This window comes from Chiloscyllium punctatum, chromosome 9 (genome assembly GCF_047496795.1).
Source record: "Chiloscyllium punctatum isolate Juve2018m chromosome 9, sChiPun1.3, whole genome shotgun sequence".
Lineage (NCBI taxonomy): Eukaryota > Metazoa > Chordata > Chondrichthyes > Orectolobiformes > Hemiscylliidae > Chiloscyllium > Chiloscyllium punctatum.
This window is the reverse complement of record NC_092747.1, coordinates 17,960,669-17,980,157: the sequence shown is the minus strand read 5'-3', so window position 1 is coordinate 17,980,157 and position 19,489 is coordinate 17,960,669. Positions and strand designations below refer to the sequence as shown.

At 39.5% G+C, this 19,489-nt stretch overlaps 1 protein-coding gene across 3 annotated transcripts in view; it reads right to left on the bottom strand.

Moving 5' to 3' along the window:
• Nucleotides 1-19,489, bottom strand: part of ppp2r3b (protein phosphatase 2, regulatory subunit B'', beta) — a 122,652-nt gene that overhangs the window by 64,412 nt on the left and 38,751 nt on the right. For all 3 annotated transcript variants that reach the window (XR_011961477.1, XM_072576932.1, XM_072576933.1), the window contains 2 exons: nt 7,092-7,277; nt 2,051-2,154 (listed from right to left, as the gene is read on the bottom strand). Coding sequence is in view for 2 of the 3 variants with exons in the window: in XM_072576932.1 (XP_072433033.1) it covers nt 2,051-2,154; nt 7,092-7,277 (290 nt within the window). In the remaining variant the exon portion in view is untranslated. The remainder of the gene's footprint in view (nt 1-2,050; nt 2,155-7,091; nt 7,278-19,489) is intronic.

The window sequence follows — 19,489 nt, the reverse complement described above, 5'->3', positions numbered from 1 at the left end:
TTTTTAAATTAAGTAACCCAAATATTACATTTTAATCAGTGGCAGTAAAAGATCCATTTATCTAAACTGAAATGGTTTATGAGAAATAATTGGGAGTAAGCAAAAAAAAAAACAAGCAATATTAAACCCAATTTGATATTTGGAAAACTTTCAAAAGGGGAGAAAGTCTTTCACATATTAACATAAATCAAGCTTTTAGATAACATACAAGAGATGGTTGTTGGAGTTGACCAGATGACCTGTCAAGTCTACTTGCTATCTACATTCATGGCTGATTGTTAGGCTTCAAATCTACTTTACTGCATGCTCTCCATACTCCAAGTCCCTGGTCCCAAATATCTGCACATCTCAGTCTTAAATGTAGTCCACAAATGAAGCAGCTGCAGCTCCGAGAGTTGGAAAATTCTAAAACTTGACAATTCTTGTTGCGAACAAGAAATTCTCCTTATGCAGTCTTGAATGATCACTCCCTTATTAAAAGGCTTCACCCTCAAAAGTTTGATATTTTATAATTAATTTTTAATCCAGGTTTAAAGCACCCCAGTAAAAAAAGTGTTTTTTAAAAAAACTGCTAGTCTCTAAACCAACAGAAATCCTTTGCAGCTTTCACCTAAAAAGCTTCCAAGTATCCAGAGGGTACCTTGCTACTTTAAGTTTAGTCAGTGAAATTAGTGGATTCACTGAAAAGGGTTTTCAAAGAGATAGCAGAAGACACTTCTGGTGGAACAGAGAGGGTGGGATTCTGTTGGAAAGCAGCAGGGCTTTGGGGCTTTATTTATGAGGCTACAAATCTGCTGCCTGTGGTGTAACATACAAGGTATGGAGATTCTGTTGTGTTAACGCATCTTTAGTATCTTTTCTATACTTACTAAGCAACAAATTCACTAATGCTTAATCTGTTGATTGTAGCTGGTTTGCTCTTATAAAAGTCTTAAAACACAAGATTTTGCTAGCAAATTATTTCCGTTAATTGTTATTGTTTCTAGCAAGACTGTAATAGGAGGACTTAGGATTCAATTCAAAGAGACCACTTGTCTAAGAGGTTTTTAAAAAAAGCCTTTTCAGAACTTTGTGGTGTAATTTCAAATATCCAAACTTCCACAGAGTTTAAGACAAAATTACCCTTTAAAAATTCTCATTTGAGTTCACTTCTGAAATTTTAAGTTTCAACGGGTCTCGGACGACTGTGTGTGGAGTTTGCACATTCTCCCCGTGTCTGCGTGGGTTTCCTCAGAGTGCTCCGGTTTCCTCCCACAGTCCAAAGATGTGCAGGTCAGGTAGATTGGCAAAGCCAAATTGCCCATAGTGGTCAGAGGGAAATGGGTCTGGGTAGGTTACTCTTCGCAGGGTTGGTGTGGACTTGTTGGGCCAAAAAAGGGCCTATTTCCATACCATAGGGAATGTTAAAAAAAAATTGGGGTGGCACAGTGGCTAACACTTACCTCACAGCGCCAGGGTCCCAGATTAGATTCCAGCCTTGGGTGACTGTGTGGAGTTTGCATATTCTCCCTGTGTCTGCGTGGGTTTCCTCTGAGCACTCAGGTTTCCTCCCACATTTTCCAAAGATGTGCAGATCAGGTGAATTGGCAATGCTAAACTGTCCATTGCTGTTAGGTGCATTAGTCAGAGGGGGGGTGGGTTACCCTTTGGAGGGTCGGTGTGGACTTGTTGGGCCGAAGGGCCTGTTTCCACACTGTAGGGAATCTAATCTAATCGAAAAAAATTGCTAGTTCAGTGCCTGTATTTCACAAGGGAACTCCATGCTTATATCTGCTGTTGCATGAAAAAAAAACTGAAAACTAAATTTATAAAAGCAGTTTTGTTTGCTCTGAAGTCCCTTGTATCAATTAATTACAAATTTAAACAAATGTACAGCACAAATATGACGATGGCATCTTGTGTAATCTCTCCAATAAACTTAATCCCACACCCCACCACCAAATATATTAAAACCTGAACACTAGTTTCTTCAATAAAACAAAATAACAAATCTTATACTAAAAAGGTGTGACTTAGAATGAAGTAATGCACAAAAGAACAAAATGCTTACTTTCTCCACATTGCGATGAACTTGTGAACAGAGACGTATCCTGTCCTTTCTCCACCAGCTGCACCAAACAATGGTGCTTTCCAATACAGTGGGCAATCACACACCTTTCAAACAAGTAATAAAGCACTCATTGAAGCAAGAACTTTAAATTTATAGAACAAAAATTTTGCTCTTGAAAAGTTGATTACAAGCAAAACAAACAGCAATGCAGTAAGGATAAAATAAAAACTGTGTTCAGCAGGATAGGCAGCACCCGTAAAAAAAAAACAAAATTTGGCAGTTTAGATCTTGAGCAATTCCTAACAAGTGAAAAAATATTTGAAGATGATTCAAATCAGGGCAGAACATGGAAAAGGGGGAATAAATCTAAAAGATACAAACCTATGAAGTGCTTGGGTGGAGAATAGATGTTTATACTCTAGCAGCAATAGCAGCAGATAATGAATTAAAATCCCATCACAACAGCTGATAGCTCACATGCAGTTAAATAAATAAGTTCTGCAATACAAAGCTGACCATTAAACTATTGGAATGTTATTAAAAACTTATCTGGTTCAAAAGGAAATTTGTGTCCTTGCCTGGATTGGTCTACATCACTCCAGACCTACAATAAAATGTAGGTCTGAAACATAGATTCTCCGGCTCCTCGGATGCTGCTTGACCTACTATGCTTTTCCAGCACCACACACAACTCTGATCTCCAGCATCTACAGTCCTCGCTTTCTCCACAGTAAGTGTAGTTGACTCTTAGGTCTAGCAAGGTATTCAGTTTTCTTCATGGTGGCAGTCAGCCACCTCCTTCTTGGGGACGATTAGAAATGGGCAATAAATGCTGGCTTTGCAATTGGTGCAGACACCCACAAATGAACTTGGTGGTGGTGGTGGTGGTGGTGGGGTGGCGGGGAGAGAAATGTACTGTCCAAAACAGGCCATTAGTCATATGCCAGCACCTATATTCAACACAAAACCTTCTGTCACTGCATCAAGCTTCCCCTTCACTGTGTTAATGCTATCTATTTCAAACACTCCAGGCTCCATTTCTCCTAAACTCTATTTGATCTGTGTACTGGCCTTCTTGTAATTTTATGCTGGGGTAGAAAGAGGTTTCTCCAAATCTACTCTACCAAACCCTTCCATAATTATAAAGACCCTGCATCAGGCAGGGCACAAACAAATCCCCCACATCTACTGACTCAAAGATAGCAAACAAACAAGCATTTTGAACTCCCTTCCTGACAGCATTGTGGGTATACCTACACAGAATAAACTGCAGGCATTCAAGGCGTCAGTTTATTACCATTTTCTAAAGGGCAATTACATATGGTCAACAAATGCTGGTCAAGCAGTGAACCACATCAAGTGAATGCATTTAAAAGATGGCAGCACTGGCTCGCTCATCAACTCCCTTATTGCCACCACCTAAAATTTCCTAACATGTTGCTGCTCTTCCGATTACAGAATGATATGCTCTCACATTTGCTGATGACAGGTTCACAAGTCAGCCTGATGTTAGATACATTTAGTCAATCCAATTAGATCCTTCAATCTTATTTCACTCTTCTAGTGTTACAGTATTCTACTCGTAGTAGAGAGATCAGAGCAGTCTACATTATTCCAAATGCAGTCTAATCTTGGTTCAATATAAATTGAACATTACTTCTCTTTATTCCCTTGAGAAACACTCAGTACTTAGCTTGCATTCTTTGAAGTATTATGCAACTTCTGCTGCTTCATTTAAAAATGTAACTGCGGGCCCAATATTTTTGCTCCTTGTTGCTTGCCATTTCAATTTTGTTTTATTTTCTCTCTGACCTGTCTTTGGCTTCTACATTATTCCATTAAAGCGCAATAGAAGCTGGAGGAACAATTTCTTAGTTTTCTACTTGACACTTTGCAGCTCTCAATCCTTCAGATTGACTTTAACAATTTTAGATCCTTCAAATCCAACTCTCGAGTAGGGTGGGATGAATACAATTAAATTTCTGGGGATAACAAAGAAATGAGTTGTTACTTGGGGCCAGGTCTGCTCAAGATCTTTTACATGGGAATACCAAAACCTTCATGTTGAGACAACGGAGTAAGCTCTTCATTGTGTTGTGCTGCTCCACCATATTACCATGGTGGACATATTCTTAATATGCTAAAGTTTCTACTCCTATTACATCCAAAACCGCTCCAATCTCTCACTGTAGGCACTGGAGTTATGATCCCAGCTGATGCTATTACTGGACAACTCCCTGATGGGGATATTTGTGGATCCTCCGCCAATGAGGCTGTTTAACTGTCCACCATAATTCACAACAGATGATTTTTCAGAAAAAAAAATCATTTCTAGGAGAGGTATCACCAGCTAGACCAGTAATTTTTGCCCATTCCTAATTACCCAGATGACAATTAAGAGGCAAACACGTTGCTGCAAGTCTGGAGTCACAGGTAGATTAGACCAGGCAAGGATGGCAGTTTTCTTTCCTAAGCCTATGGCCAAGCTAGTCTGAAAACACCCCATCTCGTCTGATCTCGGAAGCCAAGCAGACTCGGGCCTGGTTAGTAAGTGAATGGGAGACTTCCTGGGAATACCAGTAGACAAAATAGAAAAAAAAAGTGGCAGCATGGTGGCTCAGTGGTTAACATTGCTGCCTCAGCACCAAGGACCAGAGTTCGATTCCAGCCTTGGGCAACCATCTGTGTGGAGTGTGCACATTCTCCCAGTGTCTGCGTGGGTTTCCTCCGGGTGCTCCAGTTTCCTCCCACAATCCAAAAATGTGCACGTTAGGTGAATTGGCCATGCTAAATTGCCTATAGTGTGAGGTGCATTACTCAGGGGTAAATGCAGGGAATGGGTCTGGGTGGGTCACTCTTCAGAGGATGGGTTTGGACTTGTTGGGCCGAAGGGAGTGTTTCCACACTGCAGGGAATCTAACTTAATCTAATCTTAAAAAAAAAAAGGACAGGAGTGAACCAGATAGGTTTTCCAACAATTTGGCAAAGGGTTTCAGTCCAAAACATTGACTTTCCTGCTCCTTGGATGGTGTCTGACCTGCTGTGCTCTTCCAGCTTCACATCTATCAGCTCATCCTGATGAAATGTGATGGCTCCCCATCAGTGACAGTAGTCCCCCTGCACCTAATTAAGACTACTACTTAGATTTTCAGATATAGCCATTTATTTGAAGCATATGCAGCGTTTTTATCATTCAAGTAGCTGCCATATGCTGTAGGCACAACATATCTGCTCGACTGTTTTGTGCTGGCAGCTATGACAAGTTGCCATCCTTCTGTTTGCTCTTAGAAGAAAGGTAAGCCAGACATGGTGCGAGCTTGCAGGTGCTGAATGAAATGGCAAAGTACAAAGAGACAAAAGAAAAGAAGAAACACTGCAAGCATCAAGTGCAAAGAATGCGAGCATTAAGAAAGCAAGCTAAGAATGCGCAGACCAATGAGATAGGTGCCATCCTATGCGCAGAACATCTTGGCAGGTGCACTGCAACATATGGTGAGATATCAGTGAGCTCCAAAGTGTGGTAGTTAAGTGCTGCAGCGTTCTGAATCAGTTCACGATTAGCCATGATTTGGTGAGACTGGTGTTTTTCTGATGCCTTAAAACTTTAAAAAAAGGAAAAGGTTGGACATTATCACCTCGGCTTGAAAATTTTAATTTGCTGTATTGTCCCAAGTTTCTTGCCGTCACCCACTCTTAACAAGATGCCACCCACACAAGAAATGTGAAGTAAGCGAAGGTCTACATCAACAAGAGTTCAAAGCACACAAGTTGCCGACACAACCCCTACAAAAAAAAACAAACACAAACTTATCCAGATATATATAGGGCTATGCTTGGACTGGACCAGAGGCACAGCATAGAAAAGTTTAAGCAGGATGCATTCCACAATGAGAATATCCAGAAATCTGAAAAGGCACTGAGCTTGATGCAAATTCAAGTTATGCAAAGGGGATTTCTGAAAACAGTTTTGCTCCAATTGTACAAGTAAAGTTAAACTTGGAAAAAAAACTCCTGTCTTAAAATGCAAAGTTGCTCTTTTACATTACTTCAGATGTATAATCATCTAAAGCTTGATCCTCCCGCGATCCTGGCCCTCTGGCTTTCTGCAAACTTCAGACAATATTTATTTAACAAATTAATTACTAAACTAGAGCAAGATGTCTACTGATATGAGGCCAAAAACTTATGGCCAAATTATTGGAAGGAGTCATTACATGGAAAAGGTCTTAAAAGAGATTTAGAAGGATGTTGTCAGACCTGGAAAAGTCCGGCTATATGGAACAATTGGAAAACAAGTAAGATAAAGGATATTTAATTGAAGTGCATAAAATGAGGGGCTTAGACAGCGGTTAGGAATCATCAGACATAAGCCGGATATCTAGATGCAAGAGCTAAAGAAATCCACAAGGTAAATCAAACAAACCAGATTAATGACAAAGTTTGCTCTAATGGGCAAACCTGATTCTCAAAACCAGGAGGAAGTAGTAGGCCATTCAGTCCATCAAGTCTGCTTCACCAAATGAAATTATGGCTGAACCTAAAAACCCTGAACTCCACATTCCTGCCTTTCCCCCCCCCCCCCCCCCAATAACCCTTGATTCATTTACTGATTACAAATCTGTCTATTTAAAGACTATATGACCTAGAAACAGATGTAGCTTCTCATGTCCGTCGGAAGGATGATAGGATGAACTCTTATGAGAGCTATGAAACGGGTGACACCATTAAAAGTCACAATAAACTAACCCTCTTGCATGTAGAATAGTGGGACATTCTTGCATAAGTTAGTATTGAAACAAACAGGAATTGGCCCTCAATATAACTCTGCCCAAGTACCAAGAACTTTGAATGGGCTGTGGAATTACGTGCATGACCACCATCTGCAGAATCTTAAAAGATCCCCATAAAAGTTTTCCATAATACAATTATAATAATTACAGGTTGTAATTGTTTGGGAATAACCACCTTAAAAAAACTGTAATTTTCCTTGTATCAAATGAATATTACAAATCTGGTAAAAAAGCAGAGTTAAAGAACTTACTTTTGCAATTTTTGCCATGTCTTCCAGAGTTGCTCTTTCATTTTCAAATTGTGTATAGGCATTTTCTATCCTGGCGATGAGTGCATCTACATCAAGGTTTCTTTTTGGGCAACCTTGAGGGAAATAAAACTTTGGAATGCACTCACTCAGAGCTGGAGGCAATGGGTTCTCTTTCTTTGCTTGAACCTGTAAGAAAAAAAAACAAATTAGCTTAAAAACGCATGCAATCAAGTCAAATTCACCGATCAAATTTGTTGTTTTCACAGACCTACAACAACCTTAACCTATAACGGCTTCTATCCCTAAATTTAAGCGTCTGAGGAAAGCTTCTGCATAAAACATGCCAGTTCTCCCTAGTTCAGTAACTCAGTGCAATTACATTATTCTTCACAGCATGACACTTGGCTCAAACCCCGTCCCAGAATCTGCAGCAGCAAAACTAGCTGAGATAGAGGGATGCAGAATGTCTGCCAAATTTCAGATGAGATGTTTAATTATGGTTTGATCTGGTATTTTGGGTAAAAGATATAAACAACACTTTTTCATGATTCAAATAAGGCATGTTCTAACTGGTAGCCTGGCCAATATATAATATATATATTTTTCATTCGATATAAATGAGATTTGTGGACATTGTGATGTATAGGGTCCTGTCCAAGTTAGCTGTAGCATTTTTTACACTACAGTTCAAAAGTACACTCTTACTTCATTGCAAAGGGGGTTGGAAAATTTAAATGCCATAAAAAGGCATTATATAAATGAAAATACATCCTTTATGGTCAGGTAGAACTACTTAAGGATAACTATCCCTTGAAGTGTGACAAAAATATATTTTTAAAAACACAAAATATTCAGAAACAGTACAAAATTTGGACCACTAATTGAATGGTGAAGTCCTCCAATCCTCTATAGCCTCTTCTCCACTATTATTTTATGACTTATCCTTTACAGGTAAATGGTACCCATTACTCTCTGCTGAAAGCATCTTGAAGACTGAGTTAATGATTGACCCCTTCACTTACATTTGACAAAGTGACAATATTTCTTGGAACATTTAGCATCCAAAATGAAGCCCGCAAAAAAAAATGTAATGTTTAAAAAACACATTTCACAGCTGTGCATTCTTTTCATATTTTAACATAACATGTGGAAGTTATATACTTAAGCATCAACTGTAATATTATTCCCTTTACCTCACCTTAAATGAGTGACCCCTTAGTTCTGGATTCTCATACAGCTCTTTCCACAGCTACCCAACCGAAACTGTGCAGATCTTGCATTTCAAATCAAGCCATTTCTTGCTCTAAAAACTTTGTGGGTGCTGGCATGGCTTGTCCAACTTTTACTCTGAAGATAACCAGCCGAAACAAGTATTTTCAGAATTGCTTCCATTGCTGTTACATCCTTCCTTAAAAGTAAGGAGGCTAGCATTGTGCCCAGTACTCCAGATGTGGTCTCATTAATGCCCTGTACAACTGAAGCATAATGTCTCTCTTTTGTATTCAAGTCCCAATGCATTAAACTAGACTATTCCACTAGCTTTCCTTATTAACAGCTGTACATGTGTAATAATCTTTCATGTTTCATGCACAGGAACACCTAGATCCTTCGGCTTCTCAGGGCTCTGCAATCTTCCATAATTTAAATAACATTGTTTTCTAAGTATTTGCATTTTCCTACATTATAGTCCATTTGTTAAATCTTTGCCTACTCACATAACATCACATTTGAACACAATCCTCCCTAGCACTATTTTCTTTCACGACTCACTTAAGTTTGGGTCATTAACAAATTTAGGAGCCATAAATTTTGGCACTGCCTTCCATAACTATTGACATACAATTGTAAAGTGTTAAACTCCCAGCACCGATCCTTGTGGTACACCATGTATCAAACATCCCAGCTTGCAAACAAACAAGAAAGGACACTGCAAGCCATGTTTCATTTTAGCTAACCAGTCTTCTATCCAAGTCAATAGATTATCCTCCACAGTGTACTTTCATTTTCTGCAATTATCTTTGATGTAACACCTTAGTAAATGCCTTCTTGAATTTCAAATACATTATACCCACCAGTTTCTCCTTTACCCACAGCATATTATTTTCTCAAAAGATGTCTAAAACTGGTTAAACATAAGTTTTCTTTTCACAAAACCATGCTGACTCTGTCGAAATACCTTGATCTTTTCTAAAGGGCCCTGCTATAATGTCTTCAATTGCTTCAAATTGTGATCTAGTTTCTGTATAATTAAAAACAGACATCTAACTATTTCACCAACAACTTCTTTTAAATTTCCTACGATGAAGTTAATTGGAACCCTGGGAATTGTCTGCCCAGAGCTCCAGAAGTTGCTTCGTATCTAGGTGCTTAGTAATTCTTATTTTCTGGAGTACCTCCATCCCTTCCATTTCCTGATTTCCAGCTATTGCTGGGATGGAACTTGTTTCCACTATAGTGAAGACTGACATAAAATACCTGCTCAATTCATACAGGCATGGGTAGAGCACAGTCAAGCCAACAAAATCTTATAACTGCCTGATAAAAACAATCACTAAAGTCAAAACAGGACTTGGATTTCTATGCCGTCTTTAGTGTAGAAAAATGGTTACAGAAATCTTACACTTCAAAGCATAAGGGAAAAATAAAAATGAATGGACTGTCAAGCAGGGAAAGGTTAAGGATAATGATGTGTGGATACTTCAAAGCAGTGGGTGGGGGCAGAAGACATCTATTTATATAGATGACCTGCAATTCGGAGACAGCCCAGTATGGCAAAAAAAGAATTCTCGTGTGTCAACAGAACAAGTATAACACACTACAAACGTCCAAAGAATTCTTCAGCTGCTGGAGGAATCCATGGATGGACAATGCATTCTGTAACCAGATTCCATATCAGGTAATTACAGAACAGCCGTCTGCAATGGCAAACATCCAGTTTTCTATTTACACTGCATGTGCACATCAAAAGGGTTTTTCTTCTTCCCATTGAAAAGCCAGATAAAATGTTTAGTGAGATTATTTCCCAGGATGTTTATGGATGGAAAGAAAACACGTTTCCCTGGAACTTGGAAGAGAAGCAGTAAGTTCGAAATCTATCCTCCATTCCTCCCTCAGCAAAAGCATTAACATCAGATCAATGTTTTGCTAATTTTTATTGCTTTTAGATGCAAGGAACAGCATCAGCCACTGTATGTGGCCTTTCTTGACCCCACAAAAGTTCAGAGGGTTTGGAATAACCCTCAAGTTTGACTGCTCTTAGAAATTTATCACCATTCTCTCCGTGCTTCTGGATATGATCCTCATCAACAGAGCACCACAAACCCACTCAGTAAAAACTGGAGTCAAAGATGACTGTGCCAATGCAAATACTGCACTTCACCTTCCCCAAGTTAATCACAGGCATGTAGAGACATCTACACAGGCTGTTTAAGATATATTCCTTCAATTCAAAGCCAAGAGAACTTCCAACCTCTGTCAGAGCTTCAGATGTGCTTTTGTGCATACTCATTAACTCCAGTACTCCACATTGTGCAAACACCATCCCTTTGCAGACCAATGGTAATGTCAGTGGACTAATAATCCAGAACTCCAGGCTAATGTTATGGGGAATAAAAACAAGGTGCTGGAGAAACTCAGCTAGTTTGGCAATGGTTGTGGAGAAAGTTAAAAATCACAACACCAGGTTATAGTCCAACAGGTTTATTTGGAAGTACCAGCTTTTGGAGCGCTGCTCCTTCAAAGAGTAACTAGTGGGGCAGGATTACAAGACAGAATTTATAGCAATAGATCAGTGTCATGCAATTAAAACGATCTATTGAACAAACCTAAATTGCTGTTAAGGCTTTCATCTTTTAGAATGGGTTGTAGGTTTCAGTTTATGCAAATCCCAGCACTTTTAAGTCACATTCTTGAGATAACTGAAGGTTTTCTAAAAGAAGGTGACATCTCAGCTCAGACAATATATTAAAATAGGTGCAAAGTTAGAGACTATCTGTATCCTGAACTTGAGTCAGACTGGCTCTATTTCCAAAGTAGGAATTTATAAAACGTGGAAGTTTGCTTGCTGAGCTGAAAGGTTCATTTTCAGACGTTTCAGCACCATACTAGGTAACATCAGTGAGCGTCCGATACAAACCGTAGAAGCATGGTGCATTGGATCCATCTGATTTCATTTTTTGGATGTCTGTCTTGCGTAATTCTCCAGATTTCTGAAGTTTTTTTTTTTGAGTAGGACTGTGATTTGGTTCTCTACTTATGGGTTTGGACCTATTGACACCTGTTGGTAAGCGTAAGTGTATCTGCAAGCAGTGCATTCACTTTCTCAATGTCGTCTGTTCGGTTTAAAATGACTGTCCAGCATCCTTTGTCTGGAAGTAGGATAACAATGCTTGTATCTTTGAGTTCTTGTAGTGCTTTCCTTTCTTGTGTAGGAGTATGTTTCCTTCCTTTTTGCTGCTTAATGTTGGTGTGACTGTCTGATTGTTTGCTGGGTTTCTTCTGAGTTAGTTGTCTTTCAGTGCTGCTTCTAACGCTGCTAAGAAATCTTTCTTGTCCGCATCCTGGAAGCTGTAATTTAATCACTTAACTAAGACTGCTTTTTCACTGTCTGTCAAGGGTTGGTCAGATAAGTTTTCCATCCATGCTTGTTAACTGTTTGTTATTTTGTGTGAGTTCGCAGAGTTTTTTCTGCAGATCTAGTTTTTTCATTGTGTTTGCTGCTGTCTAATGTCTATGGCCTGTTCTACTGCGTCTGTCCATTCATGGTCTGTCACACTAGTGAGTAAAGGTTTTTGGCACAAAATTTCCCAGTTGAATTTACTGAGTCTGTTGTGGGCATCGCTAATCATTTCTCTTAGCATTCTATGGCCATTTTGCTCTGCTATTCTTTTGGCTTGTGGGTGTTAAGGGGAAGTTTTTATTTAAGACATTTAGGTAGTACCTGTAAGAACCGTAACAAATACTACATTGGACAACCAGGCAGAAAATTAGCTACTCTGCTACATGAACATCAAGTAGCCACAAAAAGACATGACCCACTATCACTAATATCCTTACATACAGATGAGGAAGGATGCCACAATCGACGAAGACATCCATCCTAGGACAAGCCAAACAGAGACATGCACGAGAACTCCTAGAAGCCCGCCATTCCAACTGGAGCTCTATCAACAAAGTACATCAACTTGGAGCTTCATTTACCACCTTCTGAGAAAAACAGGAAATGTCACACCCTGTGGTAAGGTCATCACCAACACAAGGAAAGCTAAACAAATAGACAGCAGGTCATAACACCAGTGCTTCACTGGAGGCTCACTGATGTTATCTAGTATGGTGACGAAACATTTGAAAACAAAACCTTCCAGCTCAGCAAGCAAATGTACATCCAGAACCTCAACCTGAGCTACAAATCTTCTCAATTTATGAAATGCGATATGAATTGACTGCCTGCAGGTTGTACGCTTTTTGAGCAAAAATAGAATGTGCAAATACAATTCTGTGAATGGAAATTCCCAGTCTGGGAACACATTGTTAGAAATGACTATTTTTATAAAAAACTTTAAGTTATCTCAAGAATGGTGACTTAAAAGTAGTTTGGGATTTATAAGTTAAGTGAACAGAAACCTGCAACCCATTCTAAAAAGAAAGACTTCACAGCAATCTAGCTTTGCTCAATATATCGTTTTAATGGCACGACACTATGATCTTTTGCTACAAAAGCTGTGTCTTATGATCCTGCCCCACTAGTTAACTGAAGGAGCAGTGCTCTGAAAGCTAGTACTTCCAAATAAACCTGTTTGACTATAAACCTGGTGTTGGATTTTTAACTTTGTCCAATGCAGTCCAATACCAGCACCTTCACATTGTGGAGAGAGAAGCACACTTAATGTTTTGAGTCAAATGACTCTTCCTTGGAACCTCAGCAATTAGGGATGGGCAAAAACAACAAATAGAAAAGGAGCATAAGTAGGCTGTTCAGCCCCTCAAACTATTCCATATAATTGTGGCTGTTCATCCAATTTTAATAGCTTGTTTCTGCTTTTCCCCCCCCATATCCTTTGATTCCATCAGCCTCAAGTACTGCTGGCTTATTCCACTACACACATTTCCTGTAATGAATAAAGAAAAACAGAGTTCCAGGTCATTTTCTCATCTACTTCAGAGAGGGAGTTGACAATGTATTTTGGGAGCCTCATTTTGACAAAGGCAGACATGGACAGTCAAATTTATCCTTGCCTTTGACGTGCTGGTTCATCCTTAGGCAGATTATGAAAACCAGTAATCGAGGGATACCAGCCAGTTGTGAACACTGCACTCCTATGTGTTTCTGGAACTTTAAAAACACTAGAGGAGGTGCCAGTAGTATATTCACAAAATCCTGCAAAACTGATCATAAGAAAGATGGCCCTACAGTAATGTTGTTTCTCAAGCCAGCTCTTCCAACACGGAGGTGCTAATCGCTCAAAAATAAGCACTGCTGGGCAGGAGAAGTCATTTCTATAAATGACACTAGACCCCCAAATAAATTTCTCTATTTAGAACTTAGCTGTGGCAGGAGATAAAAGCAGTAATGGCCTAAAGATGTCCTCAAAGCATTACTGAAAAAGGTCAAACATCTGCAAGCTCATGGAGACCCTGTCTTTTGACTCACCGAGATGGCAGTTTTTCCAAAAGAGTTTTCTCCAACACTTCGTTGGGAATGTGCAGATGTTAATTCAAAGCATCGGAGGGAGTACACAAATTTCAAAGCAAGCCTTCCTGCCAACCTTTCAAGCATCACCTGTCTCTTATGTTACAGAATCTGTAGATCATACATCAGGCTTACCAGTCATTTCTGAACACATCAAACCAAGACCAAAATTAAGACATTCCTTGATACTGAGGTACTGTCGAAGAACCTGATTATATGACTGCTGGCGCATAGTGGCTATAGTAGATAATATTCGTTGTAAGTTTACAGAGTGAGAGCCATTTCAAAACAGAGGCATCATAGTTATTAAATAACATGGAAGGAAAAAGCCAGAGAAGCAAAGAGGCAAGATTGTCTTTCTTGCATTATATATGTGTTTAGTCAGTCATGGAAAAGTCAACCAGCTTGATAATTAAAACATTTTATCCAACAAAAATGCATTCTGTTTATGACAAATTTTATACCTGGATGAATATTCTATTTAAAAAAAGAGAAACTCTAGCTGTTTCTACACTTTCTAATTTTCTGCTATAAAATCGAAGAATCACTAACATCTTAAGAGCATAACAAATACAAATACAGCATTCAAATACATAATCCCATATTCAAGTGAAGGCCATAATAAAAAGGAACAGGAATAGATCATTTGGCCACTCAAGCCTGTCTGCCATTTATTAAAGATTATGGCTCACCCATAATTCCTCTCATCCATAACCCTCGATTTCCCTACTGATCAGGTGTGTGCATGCATCTGTACATCTATCTCAGCTTTAAATTTACACAAGGACTGTACCCCACAGACTTCTGTGGCAAGGAATGCCAAAGACTCAAGCCTCATAAGGAATACCTCATTGCAGCCTTAAATTGTGCCCCTTTATTCTGAGGCTATACCCTCTGGTCCTAGAACTTCCACAAGAGAAACATTCAGAATTTACCCTGTCAAACCCTTAAAAATTCTGTATGTTTCAATGTGATCACTTTCCTTTCTTCTAAACTCCAGTAGAGTCTCAAACTCTATAGACTTTGCTCATAAGACAATCATTCTATGGAATATTCGCTGTACTGTCTCCTACAAAGTGAGATCATCCCTCAAACAAGGCAGCCAAAACTGTTCACAGTACTCCAGATGAGGCCTCACCAGCACCTTGTAAATTTGAAGATTTTCTTCCTCTTATATACTCTAAATCCTTTGAAATAAAGGTCAATGTTCCACACTCCTTCCTGATAATCTGCTGCAACTGCATGCTAAACTTTGTTTTGTGAAAAAGTACTCCCAAGTTTCTTTGTATTGCACTTTTCTATAGATTTTCTCTAAAATTACTGTTTTTATTTTCTCTTCCAAAATGAAAAAACACATTTCCCTGCGTTACACTCCATTTGTCAACTTTTTGCTCATTTACTTAACCCATCAATATCTCTGCAATCAGTTTGTATTCCCTTCGCAACTTGCATTTCCACCACTTTGTGTGTGCAAGTTTGACTAGAGTACATTCGCTTCACTCCTTCAAGTCACTAAAATATATTGCAAAGCAGTGATCCCCATGGAACCCCAACGGTTACAGATTGTCAATGGAGGAAAGAATCCAGATGTAGGTTCGCTCGCTGAGTTGGAAGGTTAATTTCCAGACGTTTCATCACCCTGCTAAGTAACATCTTCAGGGGGCCTCCAGGCGAAACACTGTTCATGATTTCTGCTTTCTATTTGTGTTTGGATTTCTTTGGGTTGGTGACGTCATTTCCAGTGGCGATGTCAGTTCCTGTTCTTTTTCTCAGAGGGTGGTAGATGGGGGTCTAACTCTGTTTGTTGATAGAGTTCTGGTTGGAATGCCATGCTTCTGGGAATTCTCTTGTGTCTCTCTGTTTGGCTTGTCCTAGGATGGATGTGTTGTCCCAGTCGAAGTGGTTCCTTCCTTATCTATATGTAGGGATACTAGTGAGAGGGTCATGTCGTTTTGGGGCTAGTTGATGTTCATGTATCCTGTGCACAAATGATGCTGCGTCAGAACATTATTTCAACAAGCCAACACACTGCAGCACAGAGGAACTACGTAGAGAAGAGGAAAATCACCTATACTGTGCATTGAAAAAGATCCAATGAACACAGTCCACTGATTTTCTCAGCAACAAACTCAAACAAGCAGACAAAACCCATCCAGAAACCCTAGCCGCTCTCCCCTACATCAAAGACATCTCAGAAATGACTGCCAGACTACCGAGACCCCTTGGCATCATGGTAGCCCACAAACCCAACATATTAAAACAGCAGCTAATGAATTTGAAAGACCCTATCCAGGCAAGAAGCAAAACCAATATCATTTACAAAATACCATGTAAGAATTGTACCAAACACTACATTGGACAAACTGGCAAAAAACTAGCCACCAGAATAAATGAACACCAACTAGCCATAAAACGATATGATCCCCTCTCGCTCATATCCTTGCATAAGACAAGGAAGGACACCACTTCGACTGGGACAACACATCCATCCTAGGACAAGCCAAACAGAGAGACACAAGAGAATTCCCAGAAGCATGGCATTCCAACCAGAACTCTATCAACAAACCGAGTTAGACCCCCATCTACCACCCTCTGAGAAAAAGAACAGGAACTGACATCGCCACTGGAAATGACGTCACCAACCCAAAGAAATCCAAACACAAATAGAAAGCAGAAATCATGAACAGTGTTTCGCCTGGAGGCCCCCTGAAGATATTACCTAGTAAAGTGACAAAACACCTGGAAATTAACCTTCCAGCTCAGTGAGCAAACCTACATCCAGAACCTCAACCTGAGCTACAAATCTTAAAACACACTAAGGAAATAATCCCTTAACCTCATGCACCATTTTCTGCTCATCAGCCAATTCCCTGTGCACGGTCATATGCCACCTCCAACCAGGTGGTTTATTTTTAGATGGATACCTTAGGTTTGCTTAATATTCTACAAATTCAAAGCTCATCAACAAACATGAAACAGGTGCTTATATTTAGCAAGAGATTAGGCCAAAATCCTAGTGCTTACATTGACAACTTCAATGGTGATTCTTCAATTCAGCTCTGATTTTTAGTTTAAAAAAAGTCCGATTTTGGTATTATTATTATTATTATTAATACATGTTGTCTCACTTTCCTATATAAGCATAACCTGTTATTTTGTTGAGGAGATAACCTCCACTTATTCTGTTCCAAGTGATGTTGAAAATAGTCTACTTCTATTTGGTACATTCCAGTATGTTTTTGATCATTGGATTTCAAAAGCATTTCAAGATAAGGATTGACTATTGGCTTTCAACTGAATAGAATACAGCCAGTCATTTCAAAAATAGCAAGTTGAAGACAAAAAAAACTAAATAGTAAATACAGATATACAAGATAAAAAAGGGTATAGCAGCAAAAATAAACTTAACCCAGCCTTCCTTTTCATTCTGAGCACTGGTCATTGGCTCCACAAGGAATAGGTGAGGATACATAACAAATTAACTATACAAGAATGCTCAAAGTTTCATGGTTTACTCAAACAAAGTTACCAGTGTGCTGTACATTCCAGTTTGTAGAGATCAAATAATTCCCATAAACATTTTATTCTCACAGAAGGGGAGAGAGAATGGCTCAGTGGTTTGCACCACTGCCTTACAATGCTAGGGACCCAGGTTTAATCACACCATTGGACAATTTTGCAAACTTCACACAGACATTCTCCTTGTGTCTGCTTGGGTTTCCGCTGGGTGGTCTGGTTTCCTTCCACAGTCCAAATGTGTGTAGTTTTGGTGGATTGGTAATGCTAAATTGCCCACAGTGCTCATGGATGTGTCAGTGTGTTAGCTGTGGGAAATACAGGGTTACAGGAATAAGGTAAGGGGATGGGTCTGGGTGGGATGCTCTTTTGAGGGTTGGTGTAGACTTGCTGGGCCAAGTGACCAGTTTTCACATTATAGAGATTTTAAAGATCATTTGCTGCTTTTGCTTAGTTTTTCTGCAAGCTTTTTCTGTTATACTTCCAACATAGGCACTAACTTCAGAAAGTGTCACTTTTTCAATTTCTGCATTTGTCAGAGAAAGGAACAAATGGAAAGCAAAAGTAATGGAATTCACTTTTCCTGAAACGGACGTGGGTCTGTAGAGCAAGAACATGTTATTTCATTGTACGAGGCTAGAAAGTTGTATAAATTTTACTTTTAGAGTTAGCAAAAATTACAATTGCTTGCTGGAAACAAATACAGGATTAGAGCTGGAGTGCAGGATCACAATTCTTTGGAGAGAGAGAGTGGAGTTGCAGTTAGACAGGATAGGATAGTGAAGGCAGCGTTTGGTATGCTTGACTTTATTGGTCAGTGCATTGAATACAGGAGTTGGGAGGCCAAGTTGCAGCTGCACAGAACGTTAGGCCACGTTTGGAATACTGCGTGCAATTCTGGTCTCCCTGCTGTAGGAAGGATGTTGTGACACTTGAACGGGTTTAGAAAAGATTTACAAGGATGTTGGAAGGTTTGAGCTACAGGGAGAGGTTGAATAGACTTGGGCTATTTTCCCTGGAGTGTTGGAGATTGAGGGGTGACCTTACACTGGTTTATAAGATCAGGAGAGGAGAGGTGTGGATAGGGTGAATAGACAGGTCTTTTCCTTGGGGTGGGGGAGTCCAAAACTAGAGGGCGTGGGTTTAAAAAGTGAGGGGAGAGATTTAAAAGGGATCTCAGGTGCAGTTTTTTCATGCAGAGAGTGGTTTGTGTATAGAATGAGCAGCCAGAAGGGGGTGAAGGCTGGTACAATTACAACATTTAAAAGGTATCTGATGGGTACATTAATAGGAAGGATTTCAGAGGGATATGGGCCAAATGGGACTAGATTAATTTAGGATATTTGGTCAGCATGGAGGAGTTGGACCACCTATCCAGGTTTGGATTGACAAGAGATATTCACATCACACAAATGCCAGACAATGATTGTCTCTAACAAGAGATAATTTAACCACTTGATATTCAGTAGTACAACCATCACAATCTCGCATATCATCCTGGGGCTACCAGTGACGAGAGACTGAACTGAACAAGCCATATAAATACTGTGACAACAAGAGCAGGTCTGAGGCTGGGTGAATAACTCCTCTAACTCCCCAAAGCTTGTCCACCATTTACAATACAAGTCACCAGTAGTGATAGAACACCTCACTTGCTTGGAAGAGTACAGCCCCAACAACACATGAAGCTGAATGCCATGAAGCAGCAAGTACAGTTGGCGCAACATTCATAAATATTCAAATAAATATCTAAACACTAATGCCCAGTAGCAGCAGTGTTTGCCATCTACAAGATGCAGTGCAGCAACTTAGCAAGGCCTCTTAGACAACACTTTACAAACCCACAACCATCTAGGAGGAAAGATCAGCAATTACATGGAAACACCATCACCTGCAGGTTTTTATTATTTAACTAAAAAACTCTATTGAATGTCTTGGTGCTAACAATTTCCCATACTGCATTTATAGCAACAATGGGCATTTATATAGAAGCTTTAGTGTGGTATACTAAATCACTCAAGTTACAAACTGGTTCAGTCTGAGACTCAGTGGAAAGAACTGGAAACCAGTGATAGCACCTACTCCAAGCTCCATTCCCTAAGATATGGCTTGGATCTTTCCATATATAATTTGTGGAAAAAATTTGTTTTTCACCAATTGGTCAAGTAGCTTGGACAACATAAGAACAGCGGAA